General features: G+C 42.5%; 2 protein-coding genes across 3 annotated transcripts in view; one reads left to right on the top strand and one right to left on the bottom strand.

Moving 5' to 3' along the window:
* The first annotated feature begins 16,797 nt into the window (after positions 1-16,797).
* LOC139389069 (C-C motif chemokine 4-like) lies at positions 16,798-17,940 on the top strand. Its single transcript, XM_071135767.1, has 3 exons — positions 16,798-17,082; positions 17,286-17,406; positions 17,592-17,940. The coding sequence occupies exons 1-3, from the start codon at positions 16,929-16,931 to the stop codon at positions 17,722-17,724; spliced, it is 408 nt and encodes a 135-aa protein (XP_070991868.1). The 5' UTR covers positions 16,798-16,928; the 3' UTR covers positions 17,725-17,940.
* Positions 17,930-23,069, bottom strand: part of LOC139388810 (septin-7-like) — a 42,694-nt gene continuing 37,554 nt past the window's right edge. For both annotated transcript variants that reach the window (XM_071135753.1, XM_071135744.1), the window contains exons 9-13: positions 21,450-21,501; positions 21,200-21,328; positions 20,786-20,921; positions 20,395-20,540; positions 17,930-20,268 (exon numbers count right to left, since the gene is read on the bottom strand). In XM_071135753.1, coding sequence (XP_070991854.1) covers positions 20,229-20,268; positions 20,395-20,540; positions 20,786-20,921; positions 21,200-21,328; positions 21,450-21,501 — 503 coding nt within the window. In that variant the 3' untranslated portion in view covers positions 17,930-20,228. The remainder of the gene's footprint in view (positions 20,269-20,394; positions 20,541-20,785; positions 20,922-21,199; positions 21,329-21,449; positions 21,502-23,069) is intronic.

Genomic DNA, 23,069 nt, shown 5'->3' with positions numbered 1-23,069 from the left:
GGTCTGGACTTTGACTTGGCCATTCTAACACCTGGATATGTTTATTTTTGAACCATTCCATTGTAGATTTTGCTTTATGTTTTGGATCATTGTCTTGTTGGAAGACAAATCTCCGTCCCAGTCTCAGGTCTTTTGCAGACTCCATCAGGTTTTCTTCCAGAATGGTCCTGTATTTGGCTCCATCCATCTTCCCATCAATTTTAACCATCTTCCCTGTCCCTGCTGAAGAAAAGCAGGCCCAAACCATGATGCTGCCACCACCATGTTTGACAGTGGGGATGGTGTGTTCAGGGTGATGGGCTGTGTTGCTTTTACGCCAAACATAACGTTTTGCATTGTTGCCAAAAAGTTCAATTTTGGTTTCATCTGACCAGAGCACCTTCTTCCACATGTTTGGTGTGTCTCCCAGGTGGCTTGTGGCAAACTTTAAACGACACTTTTTATGGATATCTTTAAGAAATGGCTTTCTTCTTGCCACTCTTCCATGAAGGCCAGATTTGTGCTATATACGACTGATTGTTGTCCTATGGACAGAGTCTCCCACCTCAGCTGTCGATCTCTGCAGTTCATCCAGAGTGATCATGGGCCTCTTGGCTGCATCTCTGATCAGTCTTCTCCTTGTATGAGCTGAAAGTTTAGAGGGACGGCCAGGTCTTGGTAGATTTGCAGTGGTCTGATACTCCTTCCATTTCAATATTATCGCTTGCACAGTGCTCTTTGGGATGTTTTAAGCTTGGGAAATATTTTTGTATCCAAATCCGGCTTTAAACTTCTTCACAACAGTATCTCGGACCTGCCTGGTGTGTTCCTTGTTCTTCATGATGCTCTCTGCGCTTTTAACGGACCTCTGAGACTATCACAGTGCAGGTGCATTTATACGGAGACTTGATTACACACAGGTGGATTGTATTTATCATCATTAGTCATTTAGGTCAACATTGGATCATTGAGAGATCCTCACTGAACTTCTGGAGAGAGTTTGCTGCACTGAAAGTAAAGGGGCTGAATAATTTTGCACGCCCAATTTTTCAGTTTTTGATTTGTTAAAAAAGTTTGAAATATCCAATAAATGTCGTTCCACTTCATGATTGTGTCCCACTTGTTGTTGATTCTTCACAAAAAAATACAGTTTTATATCTTTATGTTTGAAGCCTGAAATGTGGCACAAGGTCGCAAAGTTCAAGGGGGCCGAATACTTTCGCAAGGCACTGTATGAGATGAATAATGTAGGGTATGTAAACATTATATTAAGTAGCATTGTTTAAAGTGGCTAGTGATATATTTTACATCAATTCCCAACAATTCCCATTATTAAAGTGGCTGGAGTTGAGTCAGTGTGTTGGCACTGAATGTATTTGCAAATTATGGTGGAAAATAAGTATTTGGTCAATAACAAAAGTTTAACTCAATACTTTGTTATATACCCTTTGTTGGCAATGACAGAGCTCAAACATTTTCTGTAAGTCTTCACAAGGTTTTCACACACTGTTGCTGGTATTTCGGCCCATTCCTCCATGCAGATCTCCTCTAGAGCAGTGATGTTTTGGGGCTGTTGCTGGGCAACACAGACTTTCAACTCCCTCCAAAGATTTTCTATGGGGTTGAGATCTGGAGACTGGCTAGGCCACTCCAGGACCTTGAAATGCTTCTTATAAAGCCACTCCTTCGTTGCCCGGGCGGTGTGTTTGGGATCATTGTCATGCTGAAAGACCCAGCCACGTTTCATCTTCAATGCTCTTGCTGATGGAAGGAGGTTTTCACTCAAAATCTCACGATACATGGCCCCATTCATTCTTTCCTTTACACGGATCAGTCGTCCTGGTCCCTTTGCAGAAAATCATGCCCCAAAGCATGATGTTTCCACCCCCATGCTTCATAGTAGGTATGGTGTTCTTTGGATGCAACTCAGCATTCTTTGTCCTCCAAACACGCCGAGTTGTGTTTTTACCAAAAAGTTATATTTTGGTTTCATCTGACCATATGACATTCTCCCAATCTTCTTCTGGATCATCCAAATGCTCTCTAGCAAACTTCAGACGGGCCTGGACATGTACTGGCTTAAGCAGGGGGACACGTCTGGCACTGCAAGATTTGAGTCCCTGGCGGCGTAGTGTGTTACTGATGGTAGGCTTTGTTACTTTGGTCCCAGCTCTCTGCAGGTCATTCACTAGGTCCCCCCGTGTGGTTCTGGGATTTTTGCTCACTTGTGATCATTTTGACCCCACGGGGTGAGATCTTGCGTGGAGCCCCAGATCGAGGGAGATTATCAGTGGTCTTGTATGTCTTCCATTTCCTAATAATTGCTCCCACAGTTGATTTCTTCAAACCAAGCTACTTACCTATTGCAGATTCAGTCTTCCCAGCCTGGTGCAGGTCTACAATTTTGTTTCTGGTGTCCTTTGACAGCTCTTTGGTCTTGGCCATAGTGGAGTTTGGAGTGTGACTGTTTGAGGTTGTGGACAGGTGTATTTTATACTGATAACAAGTTCAAACAGGTGCCATTAATACAGGTAACGAGTGGAGGACAGAGGAGCCTCTTAAAGAAGAAGTTACAGGTCTGTGCGAGCCAGAAATCTTGCTTGTTTGTAGGTGACCAAATACTTATTTTCCACCATAATTTGCAAATAAATTCATAAAAAATCCTACAATGTGATTTTCTGGATTTTTTTTTCTCATTTTGTCTGTCATAGTTGAAGTGCACCTATGAAGTGTACCTATTACAGTCCTCTCTCATCTTTTTAAGTTGGAGAACTTGCACAATTGGTGGCTGACTAAATACTTTTTTGCCTCACTGTATATGGATGAGCGATGGCCGAACGGCATAGGCAAGATGCAGTAGATGGTATAGAGTACATTATATACATATGAGATGAGTAATGTAGGGTATGTAAACAGTATATAAAGTGGCATTGTTTAAAGTGACAAGTGATACATTTATTCCATCCAATTTGTAATTATTAAAGTGGCTATAGATTTGAGTCAGTATGTTGGCAGCAGCCACTCAATGTTAGTGATGGCTGTTTAACAGTCTGATGGCCTTGAGATAGAAGTTGTTTTTCAGTCTCACGGTCCCAGCTTTGATAAACCTGTACTGACCTCGCCTTCTGGATGATAACGGGGTGAACAGGCAGTGGCTCGGGTGGTTGTTGTCCTTGATGATCTTTTTGGCCTTCCTGTGACATTGGGTGGTGTAAGTGTCCTGGAGGACAGGTAGTTTGCCCCCGGTGATGCATTGTGCAGACCTCACTACCCTCTGGAAAGCCTTGCGGTTGTGGGCAGAGCAGTTGCTGTACCAGGCGGTGATACAGCCCGACAGGATGCTCTCGATTGTGCATCTGTAAAAGTTTGTGAGTGTTTTTGGTGACAAGCCAAATTTCTTCAGCCTCCTGAGGTTGAAGAGGCGCTGTTGCGCCTTCTTCACTACACTGTCTGTGTGGGTGGACCATTTCAGTATGTCCGTGATGTGTACGCCGAGGAACTTAAAACTTTCCACCTTCTCCACTACTGTCCCGTCGATGTGGATAGGTGGATGCTCCCTGTGCTGTTTCCTGAAGTCCACGATCATCTCCTTTGTTTTGTTGACGTTGAGTGTGAGGTTATTTTCCTGACACCACACTCCGAGGGCCCCCACCTCCTCCCTGTAGGCCGTCTCATCGTTGTTGGTAATCAAGCCTACCACTGTAGTGTCGTCTGCAAACTCGATGATTGAGTTGGAGGCGTGCATGGCCATGCAGTCATGGGTGAACAGGGAGTACAGGAGAGGGCTGAGAATGCACCCTTGTGGGGCCCCAATGTTAATGCTCAGCGGGGTGGAGATGTTGTTTCCTACCCTCACCACCTGAGGGCGGCCCGTCAGAAAGTCCAGGACCCAGATGCACAGGGCGGGGTCGAGACCCAGGGTCTCGAGCTTAATGATGAGTTTGGAGGGTACTATGGTGTTAAATGCTGAGGTGTAGTCAATGAACAGCATAGTTACATAGGTATTCCTCTAGTCCAGATGGGTTAGGGCAGTGTGCAGTGTGATTGCGTCATCTGTGAACCTATTGGGGCGGTAAGCAAATCGGAGTAGGTCTAGGGTGTCAGGTAGGGTGGAGGTGATATGACCCGTGACTAGTCTCTCAAAGCACTTCATGATGACTGAAGTGAGTGCTACAGGGCGATAGTCGTTTAGCTCAGTTACCTTAGTCTTCTTAGGAACAGGATCAATGGTGGCCCTCTTGAAGCATGTGGGAACAGCAGACTGGGATAGGGATTGATTGATATGTCCGTAAACACACCAGCCAGCTAGTCTGCGCATGCTCTGAGGACGCGGCTAGGGATGCCGTATGGGCCGGCAGCCTTGCGAGGGTTAACATGTTTAAATGTTTTACTCACATTGGCTGCGGTGAAGTAGAGTCCACAGGTTTTGGTTGCGGGCCATATCATTGGCACTGTATTGTCCACAAAGCGAGCAAAGAAGTTGTTTACTTTATCTGGGAGCAAGACATCGGGGTCCGCGACAGGGCTGGATTTCTTTTTGTAGCCCGTGATTGACTGTAGACCCTGCCACATACCTCTCGTGTCTGAGCCGTTGAATTGCGACTCTACTTTGTCTCTATACTGACGCTTAGCTTGTTTGATTGCCTTGCGGAGGGAATAGCTACATTGTTTGTATTCGGTCATGTTTCTGGTCGCCTTGCCCTGATTAAAAGCAGTGGTTCACGCTTTCAGTTTTGCGCGAAATCTGCCATCAATCCACAGTTTCTGGTTGGGGAAGATTTTAATTTTCACTGTGGGTACAACATCACCGATGCACTTGCTAATAAACTCGCTCACCGAAACAGCATATACATCAATGTTGTTGTTCGACGCTATCCAGAAAATATCCCAGTCCACGTGATCGAAGCAATCTTGAAGCGTGGAATCAGATTGGTCGGACCAGCGTTGAACAGACCTGTGCACTGGCGTTTCCTGTTTTAGTTTCTGTCTATAGGCTGGGAGCAGCAAAATGGAGTCGTGGACAGATTTGCCGAAAGGAGAGCGAGGGAGGGCTTTGTATGCGTCGCGGAAGTTAGAGTAACAATGATCCAGAACTTTTCCAGCCCGGGTCGCGCATTCGATATGCTTATAAAATTTAGGGAGCCTTGTTTTCAGATTAGCCTTGTTAAAATCCCCAGCTACAATAAATGCTGCCTCAGGATATGTGGTTTCCACTTTACATAGAGTCCAATGAAGTTCTTTCAGGGCCGTCGAGCTGTCTGCTTGGGGGGGATGTACGCGACTGTGATTATAATTGAAGAGAATTCTCTTGGTAGATAATGCGGTCGGCATTTGATTGTAAGGAATTCTAGGTCAGGTGAACAAAAGGACTTGAGTTCTTTGAACGCTTTAGAAGGATTTTTTCGCTTCACAACTGGCTATGTGATTATTACAGCTCAATGAGTATAACTTTTGTTGACAAATTCGCTAGCTTTTGGAAACAAAACACATTTTATAAGGAGGATGGGATCCACCCAAATCATATGGGATCCTGGATCCTTTCACAGCACTATAAGGCTGCATTGAGACAATGACTTATCAATGACCCAAGCCCAGCTCAGCTAATCCCTACCATTGTGATGCAGAGTTGTCATAATGCTTCAGCAAATGTAAATTACACCAGGGGTGTTGGTAGACACATTGTAAGTAACCTAATTTATGCCCGTCAAACTGTCCTGAATGCCTCTGCTGATCCTGCAGTAATCATGTGCCTATGAACCAGATTTATACTGTTAGCACCAAGCCGGTGTGCCCTATGAGGAAGTCCACTGGTGTGCAGCTCACCATGCGCAACATGAAGAACATGAGCATGTCTACTGCTGCTAAGCTTCCCAGTAAAGCAATAAAAGTAAGTAAACTAAAGTGCTCAAAATAGCTCACGTTAACTTATGTAGCTTAAGAAACAAGGTTCATGAAATCAATAACTTGCTAGTAACAGATGACATTCTGACTATCTCTGAAACTCACTTAGATCATACCTTTGATGATACAGTGATAGCAATACAAGGTAATAACATTTTCAGAAAATATAGAAATGCCAATGGTGGAGGTGTTGCTGTTTCTATTCAGAACCATATTCCTGTAAAGATTAGAGAGGATCTCATGTTAAATACTATTGAAGTAATATGGCTACAGGTTCATCTGCCTCACCTAAAGCCTATTCTGGTGGGAAGCTGCTATAGACCACCAAGTGCTAACAGTCAGTATCTGGATAACATGTGTGAAATGCTTGATAATATATGTGATATCAACAGAGAGGTATATTTTCTGGATGATTTAAATATTGACTGGTTTTCATCAAGCTGCCCATTCAAGAAAAAGCTTCAAACTGTAACCAGTGTCTGCAACCTGGTTCAGTTTATCAGTCAACCTAGGGTAGTTACAAACAGCACAGGAATGAAATCATCAACATATACTGATCACATCTTTACTAATGCTGCAGAAATTAGCTTGAAAGCAGTATCCAGATCCATTGGATGTTGTGATCCCAATATAGTAGCCATACAGTGCCTTGCGAAAGTATTCGGCCCCCTTGAACTTTGCGACCTTTTGCCACATTTCAGGCTTCAAACATAAAGATATAAAACTGTATTTTTTTGTGAAGAATCAACAACAAGTGGGACACAATCATGAAGTGGAACGACATTTATTGGATATTTCAAACTTTTTTAACAAATCAAAAACTGAAAAATTGGGCGTGCAAAATTATTCAGCCCCTTTACTTTCAGTGCAGCAAACTCTCTCCAGAAGTTCAGTGAGGATCTCTGAATGATCCAATGTTGACCTAAATGACTAATGATGATAAATACAATCCACCTGTGTGTAATCAAGTCTCCGTATAAATGCACCTGCACTGTGATAGTCTCAGAGGTCCGTTAAAAGCGCAGAGAGCATCATGAAGAACAAGGAACACACCAGGCAGGTCCGAGATACTGTTGTGAAGAAGTTTAAAGCCGGATTTGGATACAAAAATATTGCCCAAGCTTAAAACATCCCAAAGAGCACTGTGCAAGCGATAATATTGAAATGGAAGGAGTATCAGACCACTGCAAATCTACCAAGACCTGGCCGTCCCTCTAAACTTTCAGCTCATACAAGGAGAAGACTGATCAGAGATGCAGCCAAGAGGCCCATGATCACTCTGGATGAACTGCAGAGATCTACAGCTGAGGTGGGAGACTCTGTCCATAGGACAACAATCAGTCGTATATTGCACAAATCTGGCCTTTATGGAAGAGTGGCAAGAAGAAAGCCATTTCTTAAAGATATCCATAAAAAGTGTTGTTTAAAGTTTGCCACAAGCCACCTGGGAGACACACCAAACATGTGGAAGAAGGTGCTCTGGTCAGATGAAACCAAAATTGAACTTTTTTGGCAACAATGCAAAACGTTATGTTTGGCGTAAAAGCAACACAGCTCATCACCCTGAACACACCATACCCACTGTCAAACATGGTGGTGGCAGCATCATGGTTTGGGCCTGCTTTTCTTCAGCAGGGACAGGGAAGATGGTTAAAATTGATGGGAAGATGGATGGAGCCAAATACAGGACCATTCTGGAAGAAAACCTGATGGAGTCTGCAAAAGACCTGAGACTGGGACGGAGATTTGTCTTCCAACAAGACAATGATCCAAAACATAAAGCAAAATCTACAATGGAATGGTTCAAAAATAAACATATCCAGGTGTTAGACTGGCCAAGTCAAAGTCCAGACCTGAATCCAATCGAGAATCTGTGGAAAGAACTGAAAAGTGCTGTTCACAAATGCTCTCCATCCAACCTCACTGAGCTCGAGCTGTTTTGTAAGGAGGAATGGGAAAAAATGTCAGTCTCTCGATGTGCAAAACTGATAGAGACATTCCCAAAGCGACTTACAGCTGTAATCGCAGCAAAAGGTGGCGCTACAAAGTATTAACTTAAGGGGGCTGAATAATTTTGCACACCCAATTTTTCAGTTTTTGATTTGTTAAAAAAGTTTGAAATATGCAATAAATGTCGTTCCAGTTCATGATTGTGTCCCACTTGTTGTTGATTCTTCACAAAAAAATACAGTTTTATGTCTTTATGTTTGAAGCCTGAAATGTGGCAAAAGGTCGCAAAGTTCAAAGTTCAAGGGGGCCGAATACTTTCGCTTGCACAGTGCTCCTTGGGATGTTTAAAGCTTGGGAAATCTTTTTGTATCCAAATCCGGCTTTAAACTTCTTCACAACAGTATCTCGGACCTGCCTGGTGTGTTCCTTGTTCTTCATGATGCTCTCTGCGCTTTTAACGGACCTCTGAGACTATCACAGTGCAGGTGCATTTATACGGAGACTTGATTACACACAGGTGGATTGTATTTATCATCATTAGTCATTTAGGTCAACATTGGATCATTCAGAGATCCTCACTGAACTTCTGGAGAGAGTTTGCTGCACTGAAAGTAAAGGGGCTGAATAATTTTGCACGCCCAATTTTTCAGTTTTTGATTTGTTAAAAAAGTTTGAAATATCCAATAAATGTTGTTCCACTTCATGATTGTGTCCCACTTGTTGTTGATTCTTCACAAAAAAATACAGTTTTATATCTTTATGTTTGAAGCCTGAAATGTGGCAAAAGGTCGCAAAGTTCAAGGGGGCCGAATACTTTCGCAAGGCACTGTATCTAGGAAAACCAAAGTTCCAAAGGCTGGGCCTAATATACAGTGCCTTGCGAAAGTATTCGGCCCCCTTGAACTTTGCGACCTTTTGCCACATTTCAGGCTTCAAACATAAAGATATAAAACTGTATTTTTTTGTGAAGAATCAACAACAAGTGGGACACAGTCATGAAGTGGAACGACATTTATTGGATATTTCAAACTTTTTTAACAAATCAAAAACTGAAAAATTGGGCGTGCAAAATTATTCAGCCCCCTTAAGTTAATACTTTGTAGCGCCACCTTTTGCTGCGATTACAGCTGTAAGTTGCTTGGGGTATGTCTCTATCAGTTTTGCACATCGAGACTGAAATGTTTTCCCATTCCTCCTTGCAAAACAGCTCGAGCTCAGTGAGGTTGGATGGAGAGCATTTGTGAACAGCACTTTTCAGTTCTTTCCACAGATTCTCGATTGGATTCAGGTCTGGACTTTGACTTGGCCATTCTAACACCTGGATATGTTTATTTTTGAACCATTCCATTGTAGATTTTGCTTTATGTTTTGGATCATTGTCTTGTTGGAAGACAAATCTCCGTCCCAGTCTCAGGTCTTTTGCAGACTCCATCAGGTTTTCTTCCAGAATGGTCCTGTATTTGGCTCCATCCATCTTCCCATCAATTTTAACCATCTTCCCTGTCCCTGCTGAAGAAAAGCAGGCCCAAACCATGATGCTGCCACCACCATGTTTGACAGTGGGGATGGTGTGTTCAGGGTGATGAGCTGTGTTGCTTGCATTGTTGCCAAAAAGTTCAATTTTGGTTTCATCTGACCAGAGCACCTTCTTCCACATGTTTGGTGTGTCTCCCAGGTGGCTTGTGGCAAACTTTAAACAACACTTTTTATGGATATCTTTAAGAAATGGCTTTCTTCTTGCCACTCTTCCATAAAGGCCAGATTTGTGCAATATACGACTGATTGTTGTCCTATGGACAGAGTCTCCCACCTCAGCTGTAGATCTCTGCAGTTCATCCAGAGTGATCATGGGCCTCTTGGCTGCATCTCTGATCAGTCTTCTCCTTGTATGAGCTGAAAGTTTAGAGGGACGGCCAGGTCTTGGTAGATTTGCAGTGGTCTGATACTCCTTCCATTTCAATATTAACGCTTGCACAGTGCTCCTTGGGATGTTTTAAGCTTGGGAAATATTTTTGTATCCAAATCCGGCTTTAAACTTCTTCACAACAGTATCTCGGACCTGCCTGGTCTGTTCCTTGTTCTTCATGATGCTCTCTGCGCTTTTAACGGACCTCTGAGACTATCACAGTGCAGGTGCATTTATACAGAGACTTGATTACACACAGGTGGATTGTATTGATCATCATTAGTCATTTAGGTCAACATTGGATCATTCAGAGATCCTCACTGAACTTCTGGAGAGAGTTTGCTGCACTGAAAGTAAAGGGGCTGAATAATTTTGCACGCCCAATTTTTCAGTTTTTGATTTATTAAAAAATAAATGTTGTTCCACTTCATGATTGTGTCCCACTTGTTGTTGATTCTTCACAAAAAAATACAGTTTTATATCTTTATGTTTGAAGCCTGAAATGTGGCAAAAGGTCGCAAAGTTCAAGGGGGCCAAATACTTTTGCAAGGCACTGTAGTGTATAAGAGGTCATGCAATAAGTTTGTAGTGATTCCTATGTTATTAATGTAAAGAATATCTGTTGGTCCGTGGTGTGTAATGAGGAGCAAACAGACACTGCACTTGAAATTGCTTATTCCAGTTGCTAATAAGCATGCACCCATTAAGAAAATGACTGTGAAAACTGTTAGATCCCTATGGATTGATGAGGAATTAAACAATTGTATGGTTGAGAGTGATGAGGCAAAAGGAATGGCAAATAAGTCTTGGCTGCACAATCAATTGGCAAACTTATTGAAAATTGAGAAATCATGTGACTCAACTGAATAAAAAGAAGAAGAAACTACAACTTGTCTATCAACAATGACAAGCCACAGGGGTCTGACAACTTGGATGGAAAGTTATGGAGGATATTAGCAGCCAATATTGCCACTCCTATTTGCCATATTTTCAATTTAAGCTTACTAGAATGTGTGCCCCCAGGCCTGGAGGGAAGCTAAAGTAATTTCGCTACCCAAGAATCAAGAATAGTAAAGCCCCCTTTACAGGCTCAAATAGCCGACCAATCAGCCTGTACCGACCCTTAGTCAACTTTTGGAAAAGATTGTGTTTGACCAGACACAATGCTATTTTACAGTCAACAAATTGACAACAAACTTTCAGCATGCTTATAGAGGACATTCAGCAAGCACAGCACTTACACAAATGACTGATAATTGGCTGAGAGAAATTGATGATAAAAAGATTGTGCCGGCTGTTTTGTTAGACTTCAGTGCGGCTTTTGACATTATCAATCATAGTCTGCTGCTGGAAAAATTTATGTGTTATGTCTTTACACCGCCTGCTATATTGTGGATAAAGAGTTACCTGTCTAACAGAACACAGAGGGTGTTCTTTAATGGAAGCCTTTCCAACAGAATCCAGGTAGAATCAGGAATTCCCCAAGGCAGCTGTCTAGGCCCATTTCTTTTTCAATCTTTACTAATGAATTGCTACTGGCTTTGAGGAAAGCCAGTGTGTCTATGTATGTTGATAACACAACACTATGCATGTCAGCTACAACAGCGACTGAAATGACTGCAACACTTAACAAAGAGTTGCAGTTAGTTTCAGAGTGGGTGGCAAGGAATAGGTTCGTCCTAAATATTTCTAAAACTAAAAACATTGTATTTGGGACAAATCATTCACTAAACCCTAAACTTCAACTAAATCTTGTAATAAATAATGTGGAAGTTGAGGTGACCAAACTGCTTGGAGTTACCCTGGATTGTAAACTGTCATGGTCAAAACATATTGATACAACAGTAGCTAAGATGGGGAGTTTGTCCATGACATCACTGCTCTGCCTTCTTGATAATATTGTCAACAAGGCTGGTCCTACAGGCTCTAGTTTTGTCGCAGCTGGACTACTGTTCAGTAGTGTTGTCAGGTGCCACAAAGAAGGACTTCGGAAAATTGTAATTGGTTCAGAACAGGGCAGCACAGCTGGCCCTTAGATGAACACAGAGAGCTAATATTAATAATATGCATGTCAAGCTCTCCTGGCTCAAAGTGGAGGAGAGATTGACTTCATCACTGCTTCTATTTATGAGAGGTATTGACATGTTGAATGCACCAAGCTGTCTTTTTGAACTACTGGGGCACAGCTCGGACACCCATGCATACCCCACAAGACATGCCAGAAGAGATCTCTTCATAGTCCCCAAGTCCAAAACAGACTATGGAAGGCGCACAGTACTACACAGAGCCATGACTACAGGGAACTCTATTCCCCATCAAGTAACTCATGCAAGCAGTAAAATTTGATTTAAAAAACAGATAAAAAAAACACCTTATGGAACAGCGGGACTGGGAAGCTATACAAACAGAGGCACAGACACATGCATACACACGATAGCATACACACACGTACACATAGATTTTGTATTGTATATATGTGGTAGTGGTGGAGTAGGGGCCTGAGGGCACACAGTGTGTTGTGAATGTATTGTAATGTTTTTACAATTGTATAAACTGCCTTAATTTTGCTGGACCCCAGGAAGAGTAGCTGCTGCATTGGCAGCAGCTAATGGGGATCCATAACAAACACAAATACAAATCAAGATATAAACATGTGCCCGTCAAAGCGCCACCGTGGTCGATATGAATGTTCTTGCATGTGTTGAGTCTTAACAGTATTTGCAACGTGTACCAAATTGTGTTACACTACGAATATCCTTGACTGATTCATACTTTAGGTCAAACGGGGTGAGGGGTGTGACATTCAAAGTTAGCTTTTTCCTATCTCTTGTCATACCTCCACCATCTGGCCAATCAGTGTCATTTAGTAAATGCCGGATCTCTATGGCAAGACACATTTCACAGAAGTGTCTTCAAAATTGGGCCAGCGCTGGCTGAGATATCAGATTTGACTAAAATAAGAATGAGAATGTGTATGGACGGAGACAGATCCACAGTCCCCTCCCTGATTTAATTGTGGGGGACAACAAATCCCAAACACATTCTACATTCATTTAACATTGATTGAACATACATGCGAGGTCTGAAGTAATCTCATTAGCATTATTGCAGAATACCAATGATTAACTGTCTGTGGAAATTGGTGAGGGTTGAAAATGAGGGGTTGCAGTTGTGTGTGGGAGTCAGCCTGTTATGAAAATGCTACTGTATGTATGTGTGTAAAAAATATCTGATAAGATCTGTTGTCTGTACAATCTCCACTTGTCACAGACAGCTCCACACCACAGACTTCTGCAACAGCGTCCTACACTGACATTTTCACAGTGTTGGGGAGTAGTGAACTATATGTAGTTCAACTAGTAATTTAACAAAATTTTGCAGTAGCTTGGTGGTAGTTTAAGTAAATTCAAATATGGATAGTGTTTTCAGTAGTTAATTACTTTTTTGCCATGTAGCGGTCTCACTTGAAACATTGTGTGTTTAATAGGATAAATTACACATTCTGTTATTATATGACCCCAAAGTGTCCTGTTACTACATTTTACATTTCACATTTACATATGATAATTTTTCACAAAGTAGTTTGTAGGTAGTGAACTACTTTTTCAAAGTAAGTTTAGTTGAGTAAACTATATTTTTTGTAGGGCTAGCTTAAGTGTAGCTTAACTTTTTCCAGTGTGAAGTAATTGGTAGCAATATATATACAGTGCATTCAGAAAGTACTACTCAGTACTTTGTTGAAGCTCCTTTGGCAGTGATTACAGCCTCGTGTCTTCTTGGGTATGACGGTACAAGCTTGGCACACTTGTATTTGGGGAGTTTCTCCCATTCTTCTCTGCAGATCCTCTCAAGCTCTGTCGGGTTGGATGGGGAGCGTCACTGCACTGCTATTTTCAGCTCTCCCCAGAGATGTTCGATCGGGTTCAAGTCCGGGATCAGGCTGGGCCATTCAAAGACATTTGGGGACTTGTCCCGAAGCCACTCCTTTGTTGTCCTGTTGGGGGGGTGAACCTTCGCCCCAGTATGAGGTCCTGAGTGCTCTGGAGCAGGTTCTCATCAAGGATGTCTCTGTACTTTGCTCCGGTCATCTTTCCTTCAACCATGACTAGTCGCTCAGTCCCTGCCACTGAAAATAATCGCCACAGCATCATGCTTCACCTTAGGGATGGTGCCAGTTTTCCTCCAAACGTGATGCTTGGCATTCAGACCAAAGAGTTAAATCTTGGTTTCATCAGACCAGAGAATCTTGTTTCTCATGGAAAACTCCAAGTGGGCTGACATGTGCCTTTTACTGAGGAGTGGCTTCTGTCTGGCCACTCTACCATAAAGGCCTGATTGGTAGAGTGCTGCAGAGATGGTTGTCCTTCTGAAACTCTGGAGCTCTGGCAGAGTGACCATTGGTTTCTTGGTCACCTCCCTGACCAAGGTCCTTCTCCACGATTGCTCAGTTTGGCCTGGCGGCCAGCTCTAGGAAGAGTCTTGGTGGTTCCAAACTTCAACCATTTAAGAATGATGGAGGGCACTGTCTTCATGGGGACCTTTAATGCTGCAGAATTGTTTTTGGTACCCTTCCCCAGATCTGTGCCTTGACACAATCCTGTCTCCAAGCACTAAGGACAATTGCTTTGACCTCATGGCGTGGTTTTTGGTCTGACATGCACTGTCAACTGTGGGACCTTATATAGACAGGCGTGTGCCTTTCCAAATCATATCCAATCAATTGAATTTACCACAGGGGGTCTTCAATCAAGTTGTAGAAACATCTAAAGGATGATCAATGTTAACAGAATGCACCTGAGCTCAAATTTGAGTTTCATAGCAAAAGGTCTGTATACGTATGTAAATAAGGTATTTCTGTTTATTTATTTTTTGCAAACATTTCTAAAAACCTGTTTTCCCTTTGTCATTATGGGTTATTGTGTGTATATGGATGAGAAGAAATATGATTTAATACATTTTAGAATAAGGCTGAAACATACCAAAATGTGGAAAAAGTCAGGGGTCTGAGTACTTTCCGAATGCACTGTATATAACTATATTTTCAGAGTAGCTTCCCCAACACTTCCTTTTCACACGCATTTGAAAAGAATGATCTTAAATAGAAAATGCTTGGGGGTTTCCTGATGTCATGGGTATCATTTGACCAAATGAAAATGGTCATACAGTAGACCTAGCATGCATATATACAGTGCATTCAGAAAGTATTCAGACCCCGTTACTTTTTCCACATTTTGTTACTTTACAGCCCTAATCTAAAATAGATGAAATATCTTTTTTTCTCATCAATCTACACACAATACCCCATAATAAAGCAAAAACAGTTTAGATTTTTGTTGCACTTTATTACAAATAAAAAACATAAATACATTATCTACATAAGTATTTAGACCTTTTGCTTTGATTCTCAAAATTGAGCTCAGTTGCATCCTGTTTCCATTGATCATCCTTTAGATGTTTCTACAACTTGATTGAAGACCCCCTGTGGTAAATTCAATTGATTAGATATGATGTGGAAAGGCACACACCTGGCTATATAAGGTCCCACAGTTGACAGTGTATGTCAGACCAAATACCAGATCATGAGGTCAAAGGAATTCTCCGTAGAGCTCCAAGACAGGATTGTGTCGAGGCACAGATCTGGGGAAGGGTACCAAAACATTTCTGCAGCATTGAAGGTCCCCAACAACACAGTGGCCTCCATCATTTTTAAATGGTTGAAGTTTGGAACCACCAAGACTCTTCCTAGAGCTGGCCCGCCAGGCCAAACTGAGCAATCGGGGGAGAAGGGCCTTGGTCAGGGAGGTGACCAAGAACCCGATGGTCACTCTGACAGAGCTCCAGAGTTCCTCTGTGGAGATGGAAGAACCTTTCTGAAGGACAACTATCTCTGCAGCACTCCACCAATCAGGCCTTAATGGTAGTGTGGCCAGATGGAAGCCACTTCTCAGTAAAAGGCACATGACAACCCACTTGGAGTTTGCCAAAAGGCATCTAAAGGACTCTCAGACCATGAGAAACAAGATTCTCTGGTCTGATGAAACCAAGACTTTGGCCTGAATTCCAAGCGTCACTTCTGGAGGAAACCTGGCACCATCCCTACGGTGAAGCATTGTGGTGGCAGCCTCATGCTGTGGGGATGTTTTTCAGCAGCAGGAAGTGGGAGACTAGTCAGGATTGAGGGAAAGATGAACGGAGCAAAGTACCTTCCAACAGGACAACAACCCTAAGCACACAGTCAAGACAACACAGGAGTGGCTTCGACAAGTATCTGAATGTCCTTGAGTGGCCGAGCCAGAGCCCAGACATGAACCTGATCGAACATCTCTGGAGAGAGCTGAAAATTGCTGTGCAGCGACACTCCCCATTCAACCTGACAGAGCTTGAGAGGATCTACAGAGAATGTGAGAAACTCCCCAAATATAGGCATGCCAACCTTGTAGTATCATACCCACAAAGACTCAAGGCTGTAATTGCTGCCAAAGGTGCTTTAACAAAGTACTGAGTAAAGGGTCTGAATACTTATGTAAATGTGATATTTCAGTAATTTATTTTGTTTGTTGCAAAACTGTCTAAAACATTGCTTTTGCTTTGTAATTATGGGGTATTGTGTGTAGATTGATAATGGAAAAAAACAATTGAATCCATTTTAGAAAAGGTTGTAACGTAACAAAATGTGGAAGAAGTCAAGGGATCTGAATACTTTCCGAATGCACTGTACATCTTAATATTGTTTGTTATTAAGGCTTGTGGTGATCATAATTGTATAGTCATTTTTGACCTATTACAACTAAATAATGGAAGAGGACAACAGAACGTTCAGCTTCTTCGAAGACTGTTAAATTAATGTTGGTTGATGAATGCATAGCTTCAAATAGCTGATACAGTGTGACCCATTACGGCTTCATCCACTTTTTGTGATGATTTGTCATTCGCTTTCCGGTGACAAAGTTTGCTAGAGATAATTTGCAAGAACTGTGGTGGCACTGCATTTAATCTTATCTTCATCGCCTCATGTTTACAGTCCCAACTCTCAAAAAGGAAGTGACAAGGAAGTAGAATATAAAGATGATAGATATGGTAGTGGTTGGCAGGCTATGGGGGTGTATGGAAATTGGACATCATAATGTCATTCTCTTCTAGGAAATATTAATATAACTCTGGAAGTTCCATCATACATCTTGACAGTATTTATATGAGGAGATGCAACCCTTATGGACTCAGACTACAGAGGAACCAAAACAAAGACAGGTCAAACGCCAGACTTTCAGCATCTCAAATCATCATGAAGACTACCTGCTTGGCTCTTGGGTTATTGCTGCTTACACTATCCCAGTCCTATGCTATCCGTAAGTTCATTAAGTTTTCATGAGGATTGTAACCAATGTGTGCTTACGTGCCCTTTTATAACTTGGCTAGGTGACTCCTTTCATGATTTTGATTATATACCTGTAAAGAGCTTGTCATACTTATCTTGGGTCGGTTGCCTTATGGCTTATGCTAGGAAATAGTAACCGAAGGATGTTCTAATTGACATCTTATTCCCCCACAGCTCTTGGACTGGAGTCATCACCTGACAGCTGCTGTTTCAGCTTCTCCAAAATGAGAGTGCCCCCCAAGAAGATCGACTCCATCCAGAAGACTCACAGTGGATGCCCCCGACCAGCATTTGTGTAAGTGTTTGTTCCTCTTCCTCTGATGCCACAGTCCAAAAGGACAACTGCTTAGTTTGAGGCCCTAGCATTGTCTCAGTTATGGAAGACAGAAGAACTGCTGACTTTCACTGACTTGCAACAATCATACAAGCAATAGAACCCGCCTGATGTTTCTCCTTTGTACCATTATCCCTCTACAACAGGGTCAGAACTGTTGAGGGCAGAGTGATTTGCTTCCAGTCAAGTGTGCCGTGGGTACAGAAAGCCTTCAACCGGGTCAAGCAGCCAGCAGCTGTGGCCACAAGTAGCGGCATTGAGGGTTCCAGTCACCCTTGATAACCTCCTCATCATGACTCAAGCCTCACAAGACTATATCGTCATCAACATGCAAGCAATGCATTCTAAGTGACATGTTTATCACTTAGAATGCAGCAATTACTATTTTGCGACATATGGAATTGGGGAAGGAGTGTTAGGATGTACACACCTTTTTGTTTATGTGAATACTGTGAGAATCCACTGCTTAAATAAAATGAGAACATTTGACTTAAACATAAGTCTCATCTTTAATATAATAATGTACAGTTAGATAGAGAACAGATGATAAAAGGAAGAACCAAATAAAGCTGAAAAGTGTACATATAAAAACAATACAAAAAAACAAACTCCTCCTAAAGTTAGGACTACCTTTTAAGGGGTTTCTATAAGGGATTGGTTAAAGTACTATTTAAAAAAAGTTTGTTTCAGAACTTCGCTCAACTGAGCCTTTTACTGACCAGTGTAGGTTGGGTCAAAGGTTGTCTTCTGTTAATTCACAGTGATTTTGAGTTTGTGTTCAGTTGTGAATTATATAACAATTGAGTCATTTCCGTTATGAATGTAAACCAGAGAAGAAGTACAGGGGTTAGATACTAGATGTGTGTTGTCTGCGTCTGTCCCTTTTGCATGGCTTCGATGCATCTCTTAAGATTCTACAGGTTTGTAAAATCAAGACTAGGCTAAAATATTGGCTTATGAACCACTTACTGTAATGATCCTACTTGGTTTAAGAAATCTTAGTTCTCCAACCATACATTATATATTAAAATAAAACTTGACGATCCTCAGAGAGGTAAGGGTTTTGAGGTGTCACACAGTGTGGCTTAGTGTTAGTCTCACCACGCGTTTGGGACAAACCCATGCATATAGAGCTTTCAGCACAGTCCTTAGAACAGAGGACGAGACGGGGAGAGAGAGGACGAGACGGGGAGAGAGAGGACGAGACGGGGAGAGAGAGGACGAGACGGGGAGAGAGAGGACGAGACGGGGAGAGAGAGGACGAGACGGGGAGAGAGAGGACGAGACGGGGAGAGACGGGGAGAGAGAGGATGAGACGGGGAGAGAGAGGACGAGACGGGGAGAGAGAGGACGAGACGGGGAGAGAGAGGACAAGGGATAGATAGGGCTTTAGGTTCAGGGCTTCCACAAAATCCATCACTTCACATAAAACATTGTCACGGTTATCATTGTTTTAGACACCCATGCGATTTGTGTAATATCATCTATATAATAAGGAAATTATTATCTACTTCAGTATCCAGATAATGTTGCTATAACACTGACAATGTTCCTGTTAACGTTACATGTGTGTTCTATTAGTAAAAATCGGAGGCATGGTTCTGATTGCATTATCAGGCATTATCTAGGACCTCAAACACATAGTTTACAGTTATACACACACACACACACACACACACACACACATTTGAGATAGGTCATCCCTTTTCCTGAACCTGGCTTATTCATCTTGACTTTGCTTTTCACTGTCATCATTCCACACAATTATTTTCCTTTGTTCTTATACTCTCCGACCTGACTCAAACCCTTAATGACCACCTACATTGTCCCTCCCCTGGACACACACTCCTAAGTGTGGTGTTTAACATGCACCAGGTGTTCGGGGAATTTCAGACTGTATATGATTACACATGTCACAATGGAGTGTGCTTGCGAATAGTCTAAGACTTGAGCTGCCTCTACTGGAAGAAACAGGCGAGTTCAGTGGCCAGAGCAGCATCTAGAAAACAGTCTGTAGTACACTTGTGTAAAGGATGACTATGCATGGTGCCTGCCATGTGTAAAACTCAGATCAGAGGGACATAATTTCCTCCATGTCAAGAATAGGCATTGACTTTCACATTCACATGCATTCCCACATAAAAGGTTAAGGTTTTGGCAGAGACTCCAAGAGAGCGATGTGGCTGTGTGTGTGTTGTATGTACTGTATGAGAGTGAGTAATTGGGGTGTGTTGTATGTACTGTATGAGAGTGAGTAATTGGGGTGTGTTGTATGTACTGTATGAGAGTGAGTAATTGGGGTGTGTTGTATGTACTGTATGAGAGTGAGTAATTGGGGTGTGTTGTATGTACTGTATGAGAGTGAGTAATTGGGGTGTGTTGTATGTACTGTATGAGAGTGAGTAATTGGGGTGTGTTGTATGTACTGTATGAGAGTGAGTAATTGGGGTGTGTTGTATGTACTGTATGAGAGTGAGTAATTGGGGTGTGTTGTATGTACTGTATGAGAGTGAGTAATTGGGGTGTGTTGTATGTACTGTATGAGAGTGAGTAATTGGGGTGTGTTGTATGTACTGTATGAGAGTGAGTTAGTGATGTGTGAGGTCCATGTCTGACATGTACTGCAAGAGAAACATACATTTGGAATGTTGGTATGGAATGTCTACTATAGTACAATATGGGTGTGTGTGTGTGGTGTGGTTTGCGGGTTACAGATCGTGTGACTATCTAAAAGGATGTAAAAACAAGTTTGTAATATTTCATTGGAGGAATAGGTTCAACTCTTAAAATATTTTTCCTTTCTTTTTGTTCTTTTCCATGGTCCTGTAAAAAGAGACAAAAGGAAATGTCACATTTCAGCATTGCATTACATTGAGAAATAGATAAAGCATACTATATGTTTGTCTGAGAGAAAGAGAGCAAGGATGAGTAAATGTGTCAGACACTCACTTAGAAGCGTCAAGTTTCTGCTGCTCCAGTATACGTTGCTGTGCCTCCCAGTTTGACTTCTCTTCCTCATGGTGACGCTTCTTCTCCTCCAGTTCCTTATACTGAGCCTCCAAGTTCTTTTTCATCTGCTCGTGGCGTCGCTCCAGCTGAGAAGGGAAGGGTGGCAAAGACTTACTAAGACCCAAATACACCCCCACACGGACAAACACTCTCTACCTCTCCTGTCCCCATTGGTTCTCACACACACACACACACACACACACACACACACACACACACACACACACACACACACACACACACACACACACACACACACACACACACACACACACACACACACACACACACACACACACACACACACACACACACACACACACACACACACCTCGGCCTCAGAGTCCTTCAGTTTCTGTTTCTTCTCCTTGACTTTCATCTCAAACACCTGCTCCATCTCAGTCTCCATCTTCTTCATCTTCATGACGTGTTCCCTCCGCTCCTCCTCCATCTGGGCCAGGGGGCTCCTACAGGTCAAAGGTGAGAGACAAGACAACAAGCATCACTAACAGTGACCAGTGATTCATTAATCGCATCTAATATAGTCTTGTCAACTGTCACTTAACAACAGTATGACAATACCTTAAAGTATCAAACCAAAGGTTCATCTATGAAATAAGCTTCATAGCAAATGAATGATATTGCTATTTGTTCTCTTAACATCATTTAGATTATTACTGTCTGAATACTATTCAACATATCAGATCTGTGGCATTTCCTCTGATGATTAGGGTCTCTCTCCTACCTGGTCATTTGGTTCTTGGTCTTGCTGGTGTCCACTCCTCCATTGCAGGTGACGGCAGCAAGCTTCCTGCTGCGGTAGTTCTCATAGTGGACGTTGTTAGTCACATCCTTCAGATCTTGCATATGGGTCCTACAGGAGGGAATTGCTAATGTTATCTCAAATAACGATATCGCTAATTCTAACGATATCACTGTACATACTGTAAATGCTGCGGTATAAATCACTTTGGCATGCATCCTCTGTCTCTCACCTGATCAGCATGTTCCGTAAGACAGTAAAGTCACAGTGCTCCCCGTTCTCCACTGAAACAGGAAGAGAGAGAGAGATGTCAGAGACCTTTTGAGATTAATCTCATCATTACTGTGTCTACTGGTAGAATACACACCACTTCACGGAGTTCCCAATAATAATTGGTGTCTAACGACATTGCAAAAGCTCTCGGATCAAACGGGACAATCTCTACTTCTGGAGCCAAAAAGCACTGGGTCACTCAGCTAGTCAAGTGTACAATCTAATCACAGCCTATTAGCTGATGAGACCGTTAGATAGTCAAACACAGACAGACACAGTCAACACACAAATGCATGAGCCAAAAGGAGCCATGCTCAGTCAGTTAGACTGTTCACTGAGCAGACACATTATTTAGTTTACACACAGACACCGTCAAACCTATCACTGCTTGCTAACACAGAGACAGGACATCTCACTGGACCACTGTTCAGACAGACATTCAGTAGTATACATGGAGTAAACAACAACAGTCAGATAGACTACTGCCCTAAGCCATTCATTTCAGCTGATTAGATACAGTCTCTCTGCTCAGACAAACACACGGTTAGAAGATCACATGGGATTCTGGAAAAGGACTGCAGAGACGCTGTGCTGCTGCTGAGGATGTGGATTCCTCCTCTTTCCTGATCAAAACATGGCTCCTCTCCCCAGGCCCCACCTCCTCTAGGGCTAAACCTAATATGCATCCCACTGTCAGCTGTGGATCTCAGGAGGACACCTTACCATGAGGAGCATGCATAGAGCCCCATCTGCCAACCAATCCCCAGATGTCACCTACCTGAGTGACTTTGATGAAGGGAGGGCACACAGGAGCCTAGGTGACCCCCATAACCCGTGTCTGTCCACCCTGACTGTCTACTGAACCAGGGGTTACATGAGGGGGTATGATGGCTGGCAGGGCAGGCCAGCCTCAGTGATGGGGCGGGAGTGGAGGAGGGTTGGGTTCAAAGGGTGATAGGGACACAACAAAGCAGGGTTGTAGCGCTGATGGAGAGATACACCCTCGGCCGATTGGCTGAAAACTCCTGATGTATGCTGGACTGAATGGTTGTTGCCCCCTCACTGTTTTCAGTGCTCTGACATTAAAACAACAGAAATATCGCGAGCAAGAGGTCAGCTGCCCATCTGGAGTTTTAAGCCAGAGTGCTTTAGCTACGAATGTTTGTTAGGTTATGATACATGCATGGATGTTTCCATTGAATGAGCCAAGAGCAGTAAAAAATGTCTTAGCTCATGACCAGGTACTTATTGTAAAATGCTCTATGCATCAATATGCAATGTATACTGAACAAAAATATGAACGCAACATGTAAAGGGTTGGTCTCATGTTTCATGAGCTGAAATAAAAGATACCAGAAATGTTTCATACACACAAAAAGCTTATTTCTCTCAAATTGAAAGCACAAATTTGTTTACATCCTTTTTAGTGAGAATTTCTCCTTTTCCAAGATGTTCCATCCACCTGATAGGTGTGGCATATCAAGAAGCTGATTAAACAACACGTTCATTACATAGTTGAACCTTGTGCTTGGGATAATAAAATGCCACAAAAATGTGCAGTTGTGTCACACAACGCCAC

Source organism: Oncorhynchus clarkii, chromosome 1 (assembly GCF_045791955.1).
Source record: "Oncorhynchus clarkii lewisi isolate Uvic-CL-2024 chromosome 1, UVic_Ocla_1.0, whole genome shotgun sequence".
Lineage (NCBI taxonomy): Eukaryota > Metazoa > Chordata > Actinopteri > Salmoniformes > Salmonidae > Oncorhynchus > Oncorhynchus clarkii.
Note: the sequence above shows the minus strand (reverse complement) of the source record. Positions and strands in the feature narration are given on the sequence as shown.

Coding starts and splice junctions, on each gene's coding strand:
- LOC139389069 (XM_071135767.1), top strand. CDS start 16,929: ATGAGGAGATGCAACCCTTATGGACTCAGACTACAGAGGAACCAAAAC. Junction 17,083..17,285: donor ATCCCAGTCCTATGCTATCC/GTAAGTTCATTA, acceptor ATTCCCCCACAG/CTCTTGGACTGGAGTCATCA. Junction 17,407..17,591: donor TGCCCCCGACCAGCATTTGT/GTAAGTGTTTGT, acceptor CCTCTACAACAG/GGTCAGAACTGTTGAGGGCA.